Below are 10,584 nucleotides of genomic sequence, written 5' to 3'. Positions count from 1 at the left end.
CTCGGCACACCAACAAGCTTCAGCAGCGAGGAGAGGAGCCAGGCATCCAAGTCAAGGTTTTCTATCATATAGTAGATACAGTAGATAGTTAGATAGTTAGACAGACAGACAGACAGACAGACAGACAGACAGACAGACAGACAGACAGACAGACAGACAGACAGACAGACAGACAGACAGACAGACAGACAGACAGACAGACAGACAGACAGACAGACAGACAGACAGACAGACGTAGATTTAATTCATATATAGTAGAGATGAATGAACACTCAAGATTTTGCTGTGCATACATTTGTATTAATCCTTAAAGGGAACTGACCATGTAAGCACATCAGCAGCTATGAAAATGATATTTGTTCCATTCTACCTTTAAGATCAAGCTGGCTGATAACATGACCGTGGGCTCAGACTTTGAAGTGCATGCTCGCATCACCAACAACACCATGGAGGCTAAGGTCTGCAGCTTCATGCTATTTGCCTTCACCGTCAGCTATGATGGTAAACGAGGAGAACCCTGTGGATTCACCTCAGAAAAAGTGAAGTTGCCAATTGGGGAAGGTAAGTTAACCACGTAAACCCTATATACTTGACCGGGATCCCCCACGGGGGTACTTTCTCCCCTCCTTTCTTCCTCTTGACCAAATCTTTGACCAAATCTTGCCGAAAATAGGCGATCACCTATTTTTGGCAGAGAGATTTGGTCCCTGAGCTGGATCCCTGAATGGGCGGATCAGGGCCAGGCCCAGACCAAGGGGCCCAAACTTCAGGGGGCCCTCTAGAAAATTGGGCCCACTGTTCCAGAGCCTGACTCTTTTTTCAGAAGCTGAACTAAAAATACCCCACATGCAGAGGTACATTTTATGAACGGGCAAAGTAAGCAATAAGAGACTATGAGGGCTCATTCCCGATGGTCAAAAGGGCCCCATGGGATTTTTCTCACGAAAGGCTAAATACAGTATTTAGTTTTGCTGTCCTTTCTGGTTGCCCAGGGCCCCTGGTCCTTCTGTATTCTGTAGAACAAATTGGATGTTGATGGCACATGGCCAACACATTCTCACATTCTTTGCGTCAAATGCATGACGAGTTGGACAGATTTGACCATGCGGCACCCGTTTAACATGCCTATCGCATTGCATGTTGACAAGGACATGATGATTTACTGCTTATCGGCAGAAGTGGACTTAGCACCTCGGGGTGCCTTATGGGGCTCCAGTCCGTCGTGTTTTAAATGTTTTTATCGGAGGTAACCTATGGGAGTGAGTTCGGCACTTCTGCATTCCGGTGAGAGTGGGACTACCGGGAGCGTTGAAAAATGACGCGGGTGACACATGGTCAGATGTTGCCCGAACACTATACACTACCGTCACTATAGTGCAACTTGAGACTTAGATTATATGTTGTGGATCGCAGGTCACTACAGTAAGGCCTGATTTACGTATGTCTCAGGCTAGCTTGTGTCATTATCTACTGTTATAGAGGTCCTATACTGCCTGGTGGTTGAAGACACCCTGTCCCTTTTGCACTGTACAAGGTGAGAAGGTCAGTGTGTGGGTTTTGTGTGAAGCTTGTTATTGATTTATAGAGAAGGTGTGGGAGTAAATAAGTTGTATTTCTTCTCAATCCTTTTCGAATATGCATTTTGAGTTTTATACTTTTATACTTTAGTAAGTCATTAAAGTTTATGTATGACACAACACAACTTCATCATCATGGGTGCATCATGAGAGAAGGGGAAGTGTGTGTTTGTTTGTGAAATTTACTATGTTTCTGGCTTATTTGCTATCTAAAGAGGTTATATTGAAATATCAAACTTTGAGGAACTGTGGCAATATTGATTTCACAGAGCTTGTGTAAATAAGCAGACACCATCGTCAGTGCTTCCTGCAGCCTTTCCTTGTAGAACATAACGAGGTTCCTCTTTGCTTAGACACTGGTGATGAGCACAGAGCATTTAGTGGTCAGTCTTAACTGGTACAGTTGGATTGTTGAATTGTTTTATTCTTGTGACAGCTAGTGTCCGTATATGAGGGGGTCTCTGTGTACGAGAGAGCTCCATATATTTCATTTCATGTTGGCAGCAGAAACAAACAAACTAGTTCCCTTGCCAGGTTCCATTGGAAATCTTCATCAGGAACCCATGGAGTAACTCAACTTCCAGGATGAAACTTAAACACCATAAATTACAATAAACAGATGTGTAATGTTATCAGTATCATAACTTTGATTTTGGTGGTACTGGATACAACCTCTGACACACGACATGCCTTCTTACTTCCCCTCTAATATTCCTCTCTCTCTCTCTCTCTCTCTCTCTCTCTCTCTCTCTCTCTCTCTCTCCACTGTTTAACTCTAGTAAACATGAAAGATTATACAACCATTTCTATACTGATGAATATTTTCTGTGTTTCCTCAGAGAAGCACATCCCCCTCAAAGTGGAATACACCAAGTATGGTTCATCACTCACCCCTGATAGGCTGATCCAGCTGTCAGCCTTTGCCATAGACAAGGAGACCAGGCAGTACCACAAGGCTGACAAGACCATTGTTCTGGATGAACCAGATCTAGAGATAAAGGTATGGAAAGATTGATGACAGTTATTGAACAGTAATTAAGTAACCTAAACCTATACATGATATACAAATGGGTTGATTCTATTTATTCATTTTTACGCCGTGGCTCTGAAATAGGCTAGGCCATCTAAATGTGTATTTGTCTGTCTGTGTGTCTATCTGTCTATATAGTCAACTCTAGACCCTAGTGTCTAGGGCCTAGACCAGGGGTGTCAAACTCATTTTGGGGTCCGGGCCACATTGGTCAAATGGTGACTTGATGTGGGCCGAAACCAGTTGCGGACGCGCATGTGTGCTCACACGCATTCAGTTATACAGCATTGTTTTTCAGTCTGTTGTCACTGCTACTAACTACAGTATATCACCTTTAAAAACATGTTATTATGAAGAAGAATAGCTACTTTAATTATTGACATTAAAAACAAAATGCAATTTGTAAGGAGCATTCAATCCGGGAACGCATACTGTGTAATTTTAGATTATATATATATATATATATATATATATATATATATATAATATAATATAATTTTGACATAAAAAAGTTTGAGAACCACATATCATAGCAACATAAGTGTTTCAGAAAACTGTTAGGATTTAAAAGATATTTGTAAAGACACAAAATTTCCATTATTTTTCAAAAATAGCAGATCTACAAGTGCCGCACTATGAGCTTGTATATCTGCTCTTTTTGAATAGCCAAATAAATCTTAAAATGACACAGATGCTTTCTCGGATTGAATGGCTTAAATACGCTCAGTTCAATTAACACTGAGGATTTCACTGGGCAAGCTCCTGAGAAATAAAAGAAGTGTGTGTGTGTGTGTGTGTGTGTGTGTGTGTGTGTGTGTGTGTGTGTGTGTGTGTGTGTGTGTGTGTGTGTGTGTGTGTGTGTGTGTGTGTGTGTGTGTGTGTGTGTGTGTGTGTGTGAGACAGACAGACAGACAGACAGACAGACAGACAGACAGACAGACAGACAGACAGGGCAGGGGTCTGCAACCTGCGGCTCTGGAGCCACATGTTGCAGCCTAGACTCTAGGCCCTGTCACATAAGGCCCCTTTCACAGCACTGTGTGACAGGGATGTCGGGGCACAGTCACAGGGCCTGAAAGCCCGCCCTGTGACAGGGCCTGACATCCCTGTGACAGGACTGGTAACATGTTACCATGGTAACATGGTACCATGGTAACATGACAGGGCCATGACAGCCCTGCCATTCAATGCTGTGAGAGGGACCTGATGTGACAGGGCCTGACATCCATGTACAATTCTACATATAATCGTAACAGGCTTTTTCCCCCTCTCCCTGGTAAGTAGGCTAATACTTACATAATAACCACAAACAGTCCAGGTTAATGTAGAATCTGATCTTTCTACATTATATATAAGCAAAGTAATACACAATAAAAACAAAACTTACATTTTAATTGGGTGTGGGGGGGGGGCGTAAGGGACCTGGATATTGGATATTGGACACTGGCCCAAAAAAGGTTGAGAAAACTTTGTCTAGAGCTAATATTGCAAACTTCTTGTGCACACTGTCACTAACTAGGCTAATATAGAATCCCACAAACTTTTCAATATTTGAAACTTTAACTTTGTTTATTGTTTTTTAAGTCAGTGGGGCTTGGATGTCCCTATTTTGGGCACAGATTATGTCATTGGCTAGAGTCTTTCAGAGCCAAGCCGTCTATGAATGGTGGTTGAATTGGCTGAAACCTTGGCCAAATATGGACTCTAATATCATAGATCATAGACAATTGCGGTCTCAGACTGGCCAGATGAAGTCTGAGTACCACGTTAAGAAGCCACACCATTACTGGACCAGCTTATTATAATAATGAATAGTATTAAAATAATAATTAGTCCTGAGTTGTAATATCCTTATTTTATCATTAAATCGTGTGAATTCTGATTATCTTAATATTAAACCATCTCTGCAGCTCCTGGGCGAAGCCACAGTGAACGAGTCTACAACAGCAGAGCTGTCCATGATGAACCCTCTACCAGAGCCCCTCAAGGACTGCTGCTTTAATGTTGAGGGGGTGGGCCTCACACAGGGCAAGATGCTCACATTGAAGTATGTGTGCTCAGTCCAGAGTTACTCAAAACCACCATTCACTGTGTCGTTTTCTCTCTCTCTCTCTCTGTGTGTGTGTGTGTGTGTGTGTGTGTGTGTGTGTGTGTGTGTGTGTGTGTGTGTGTGTGTGTGTGTGAGTGTGAGTGTGAGTGTGTGCGTGTGCGTGTGCGTGTGTGTGTGTGTGTGAGTGTGAGAGAGTGTGAGAGAGTGTGTGTGTGTGTGTGTGTGTGTGTGTGTGTGTGTGTTAGGGCATTCACAACTAATGATTTTTACTAGTCGACTCATTTGACCAAGTAGTAGTCGACTAGTCGACTAGTCGAAATTTACATTAAAAAAAAAATTACAAAAAATTGTAAGGGGGGGCATTGTTTTAATGCCATCCTACTACTATATTACTATTATTGGGCTTTTTTTTTTCAACTATTCGACTAGTACCAACAAGGTCGACTAGTGGTTATGTTACAGGGTGAATGGAGAACCAGGGTGATTGAAGAAGGCTCGCTCGTTTTTACCCACCCAGCAATTCTGTAGAAGAAACACTAGAGGGAGCCACAAGCCAGGCTTGTGCACAAGCACATATGGCCGTGACCACCCACACACACACAGTCACACACACACACACACACACATGCGCGCGCACGCACACGCGCTCATGCTTTCAATGGACTGTTAAGATACTTTTATTGTGTTCTGCTGGCTTTTGTTTTAGTTTCTCCCTGACACACACACACACACACACACACACACACACACACACACACACACACACACACACACACAGTGATCCATGAAAAGAACTATTCTGTCCCTATCGGTTTACAAATCAAACGGCGCTGAGTCGACTAGTGGAGCGTCGGCCGGTCACCGCGGGCACTCGCGCCTGGAGGCGCGAGGGCGCGCTTCCTCGGCCTCAAGCTCCACTAAGTCGGCGCGCCGTGCGTGTGAACGCGTGTTCAGCGTTCCCCTCATAGATATTATGGTTCCCCTAGCTTAGCTTCCTGGTTGCTATGTGGGGGGGAACAACAAAAGACAGGTCTCCGTCGGCGCATCAAAGCCCCGCCTCTCCGCGCTCTCCTTCTCCTCCTCGGAGGAGGAGGAGAAGGAGAGAAGGAGAGGACGGGACGGTTTAAAACGCGAGGAGGAGGAGGAGGAGGAGGCTCCTCTTCCTCGCGAGCCTCGCGTAATAACCCCCCGCCTCGCAGCGCCGTCCTCCTCCTCCTCCTCGCGAGCCTCGCTAATAAACCCTGTCTCGAAAAGCCCCGCCTCGCCCCGAAGGAGCCCCGTGCCTAAAAACGAGCGCTCTGTCTTCAATCACCCTGGATCTCCATTCACCCTGTGACAGTTATACTAGTCGACTAGTCGACTAGTTGGTGAAAGCCCTAGTGTGTGTGTGTGTGTGTGTGTGTGTGTGTGTGTGTGTGTGTGTGTGTGTGTGTGTGTGTGTGTGTGTGTGTGTGTGTGTGTGTGTGTGTGTGTGTGTGTGTGTGTGTGTGTGTGTGTGTGTGCGTGTGTGTGTGTGAGTGTGTGTCGCGTGCACGCGCGTGTGTATATATATGTAAATGCAGAATGTGGTTCTGTTACAGTAACATGATGCACTGCACTGATTCACTGATCTTTCTCTTTTCCCTACACACTTTAACTCTTGGTTTATCTTTCCATTCCAAATATTGATTGATATACTGTACTTTAATAATGACATCAATGATAATAATGTATTTTCTCTTCTCTTCTCTTCTCTTCTCTTCTCTTCTCTTCTCTTCTCTTCTCTTCTCTTCTCTTCTCTTCTTCCCACATTCTATGTTTATCTTCCTCCAGGGTTGGAGCTGTGGGTGCCAAACAGGAGGCCAGGGCCAAAGTTGAGTTCACTCCAAGCATTGCGGGACCCACTGTGCTTCTCGTGAACTTTGACAGTGACAAACTGAAGAACATCCAGAGCTCTATCAAAGTTGTGGTCCATGACACAGAGTGATGCAAATGATCTCAGGGAGAGGGACTGAATATGAGACATAATTACATTGACCCCAGACTAACACAGAATAGACAATTTAACAAATTCTTAAAAGTTAAATAGTTTCTCAGTTTCAGAGCCATAAATGCAAATGCTTTCTTTTTGATCTGATCTTAGTCAGAGGGACAGATAAAAGCCCTTGCTCTGATGATCAAAGAAATATGAAATAATGATGTGCTATGGAAGGCCTTCTAATTAATTAAAATACTTTTAAAATGTATGTAAACAGTGTAAGGAGGCTAGAGTAGCGGTTATAGCAGACCATCTAGACATAGAGTCTGGTGGCAGAACTAGCTGTATTTTATTTAAAGATGACCAAATCACACAAGTAAAATGACCATTACAATAATCAAAATGGGAAGAGTCAAAAGCATAATATAACTTTTTTTGCATGCAAATTGCAGGCAAAACTTTACAATATGCTGACTAAAATGCAGTTACCATGTTATTTTTCAACTTCGATTTTTAGTCAATTAAATGGCAATATAATAGCCTATAGATTGTTGACTGCTTGTACAATGGAGTCAGGACCAATTACTACAATTTCTGTCTGATCAGCATTTAACCAGAGGAAGTTATGGGCCATCCACCCTTTGATGTCAGATAGGCAAATTTGTAAGATAGCCTGCCTACTGTAAATGCATTAAGGTTAAAAGAAAAATGAAATTATGTAATATCAGAATACAATGTGTGATTTAAGGTAGCAGTGGAAACGAAATAAACCCAAGAATGGAACTTTGAGGCACCCCACATGAAATTGAATATTCAGATGATAGAAAATTACCAATGGACAATGAAAACATCCTATTTAAAAGATATGATGAGAACTAGTTAAGAGCTGAGCCAGAGATGCCAACCCACTGTTTCAATCTATTGCTTAAGATGTCTTGATAGATAGTATAAAAAGTGTCACTTGTGTACAACAATACTAATACAGAACGGCATCCATCACAATGTAATTTCTGACAGGGATTAGGCATTCTCAGTGATGTGGTGCTGATGAGAACCTGAGTGAAATTTTATTTTTCCCCTACAATTTCTATCAGCTGCTTTAAGACCACTTTTTTTTATAAGATTTGGAAATTGTTTTGTAGTATTACCATTTCTAAATAGTGAAAGAAGTAATGTGTGGAATGTTGACCGAATGAATACAAATATTATGACAGAGAAGATGTCTAGAGTGTGCTTTTGTACCAGTCTCTACTCTTTTAAAATGTGTATGAATTGCAATCTACTGTGGTCTATCGTGTCTTCTGCAAAACTAGTATGTTGAAACATTATATTGTTTACTGTAACATTGTACCAAAGACAGGGGGCCTATTTCACGAAAGCAGAATTAGGGGTTAAGCCTGGATTTAACACCTATCCTGGCTTAATTTGGCCAGGATTAGCGATGAATCGGTTTCATGAAAGCTGAATTATCTTGCCAGATTAGTTTAGCCAGAGCACCCTGGATAAGTTTATCCATGACTCGATTTCACGAAAGAACTTTTACGCAATCCTACCTTAGTTACCATGGAAATTTTGCTGTGAAGTTACCAGGCTAACAGCCAAGCTTACTTTATCCAGTGCCTTGTTCTTCACGTTTTTCCACAGTTAATTCAACACATGTGTTTGTATATGGACTCATTTTAATGACCCTGCATTCAAATAAAATGAAATAAATACAATAAGATATAATCAATTTAATTATATTACTGAAATAGAGTGTGACCATGAATCATAATTGTTTCACAATGACTCATGTGATATGTCAGTGCTGTCACTCTGTTAACACTATAGTTCATATTGTTGAATTGTTGATAATATATTACAGATTTTTTTCTATATTATAAAAAATGTCTGACAGCAGTAAATCTGATCACAAACCAATGAGTTTTGCCACACTTATTCAATTCTTATGCAAAAATCAAAGATCTACAAGCCCGAAAAAATAGACTTTTTTTTTAGCCCGTTACCGCCGCCGGGACCCCCGTTACCGCCGCCACCATTACCGCCACCGGGACCCCCGTTATACCGCCACCCCCGTTACCGCCACCGGGACCCCCGTGGACGGCACTGCAGATATATAAATAGATGGATTCATGTAATCTCTACATTGCATGCAACCTCAGACTGTCCGATAACAGGAGATTTTTTCCCAGGGGGGGGGGGGCCTCTTGACCATGCCCAGGACATTTTTAACAGAGTAGATGTAATTTCCAGTATTCTGGTGGATTTTGGGAGTTTGACACTTTTATCAGGCTTTACTTACATAGGATCAATTAAAAAGTTAAAAGTAGCAATAAAAGAGCCATATTTAATAATAACATTTTGCTTGGGACCCCCTGGAACCCCCCCAAGGACCCCTGGGGGCCCCAATTTGAGAACCAATGCTTAACGCTTTTTGAAAGTCCTGAAAATAAAAACAAGACTCGCGCAACAAAAATCGGCAAGACACACTGTGGTCGGCCAGCTGGCTGGCTGGAATGACCAGCAAAGCCAAGCTGGGAAGCTGGGCTTTGCTGGTCAGTCCAAAAGAACACTTCAAAGCACTAGAAGACGACTTCTATACATTAAACATGTGTGATGGTGTAGCGGACTAATGCTCAAACTCTCAGCACCAGGTTTCCATGTTCAAGTCCTAGACCTACGGTAGTTGATTATGAAATTGCTGTGAATTTGTTAACATAAAAAAACTACTAAGTCATTGACTGAGTAATGGTGTAGTAATACTCAGTCTTTCAGCAGAGAGTTTCCATTGTCAAGTTTTGCAGCTAAACTACAAAAGAACAACTCAAGAGCATTCAAAGGCAGAAGCAGGGTCGAGCTAACCTCGCGTCACCAGTCTTTCCACCTCGGGTCGAGCAGGAAAGTTACATAATGAAGCTTGCTGGAGTATTTCACTTTACTAACTGAGAGCTAACACAAAATAACGCTTCAAGAGTACAAAGAGACGAGGGATGGTGTAGTGGTCTAAAGATCAGACTCTCCGCATTGAGATTCCATGTTCTAATCCCAGTCCTTCTTTGGTTCATTGCTTTTCAACTTTGCTAACTGAAGGCTGACATATAAACACTTCAAGTGTACTAAGAGACGTCTGCTGAAAGACAGTGTGAGATGGTGTAATGGGACAGTGATCAGACTCCCAGCACAGAAGTTCCATGATCAAATCCCAGTCGTCCCATATTTCAATGCCATACCAAGGCCCTCATTGGAAACAAGTCCGCAAGGACTTTTATGAACGGACCTGTTAGACAAAGTATTTTAAATGTAACTGTGCTTTTTTACATTTTTTGTCTAATAAAATATTCAATCAATATTCAATGTTGTAGTACTTTGACATTTTCAAGGCCAAAATACAAAAAGGCTAGTCAAAAGCACTAGAAGACACCTGCTGAGAGACAGTGAGAGATGGTGTAATGGGATAGTGATCAGACTCTCAGCACAGAGGTTCCATGTTCAAATTTCAGTTGTCCCATTCTTCAATATTGTAGTACTTTCAAGGCCAAAATACATAAAAAAAGCAAGTCAAAAGCACTAGAAGACACCTGCTGAGGGTGCATTGGCGCAGTGGTGTGGTGCGCTTGATCGGTTGCCTCTGCTACAGACAGTTTGCAGGTTCAAGTCCCATGCCATCAACGTACACGGAGGACCATCAGGGGTACTGTGTCCCTCCCCTGTTTCCTGATAGCTAAAGGTTGGGGGTTATGACTGAAAGAACTCTTCCCAGCTAAAGTTTTACTAATTAATTAGTATTAGCTTTATCAGCTAATTAAAGCAGACACACAGGGTTATTGTAAATCCAACACCACCTCGTCTATGGGCACATACATCAGAACTTCTGGTGTCACTCCATCCTGCCCGCAGCTCTTGCCTCACTTGATAGTAGCCTTGGCCCCCTGGCAATGGTATTGCAACTTAGATGTCAGACAGCATTACA

The 10,584-nt window shown here is 42.4% G+C and overlaps 1 protein-coding gene across 1 annotated transcript in view; it reads left to right on the top strand.

Moving 5' to 3' along the window:
- LOC308096413 (protein-glutamine gamma-glutamyltransferase 2-like) overlaps positions 1 to 6,623 on the top strand; it is a gene marked incomplete at both ends in the record, with an annotated part of 17,246 nt that extends 10,623 nt beyond the window's left edge. The window contains 5 exons of the mRNA XM_080443835.1: positions 1 to 56; positions 378 to 561; positions 2,417 to 2,577; positions 4,518 to 4,654; positions 6,470 to 6,623. The exon at positions 1 to 56 is cut by the window's left edge and continues 33 nt beyond it. Of these exons, the coding sequence (XP_080299961.1) occupies positions 1 to 56; positions 378 to 561; positions 2,417 to 2,577; positions 4,518 to 4,654; positions 6,470 to 6,623 (692 nt within the window). The remainder of the gene's footprint in view (positions 57 to 377; positions 562 to 2,416; positions 2,578 to 4,517; positions 4,655 to 6,469) is intronic.
- Between the last annotated feature and the right edge of the window lie 3,961 nt (positions 6,624 to 10,584).

This window comes from Gymnoscopelus braueri, assembly GCF_963280865.1.
Source record: "Gymnoscopelus braueri genome assembly, chromosome: 12".
NCBI classification, from domain to species: domain Eukaryota; kingdom Metazoa; phylum Chordata; class Actinopteri; order Myctophiformes; family Myctophidae; genus Gymnoscopelus; species Gymnoscopelus braueri.
This window is presented reverse-complemented; position numbering and strand designations above follow the sequence as displayed.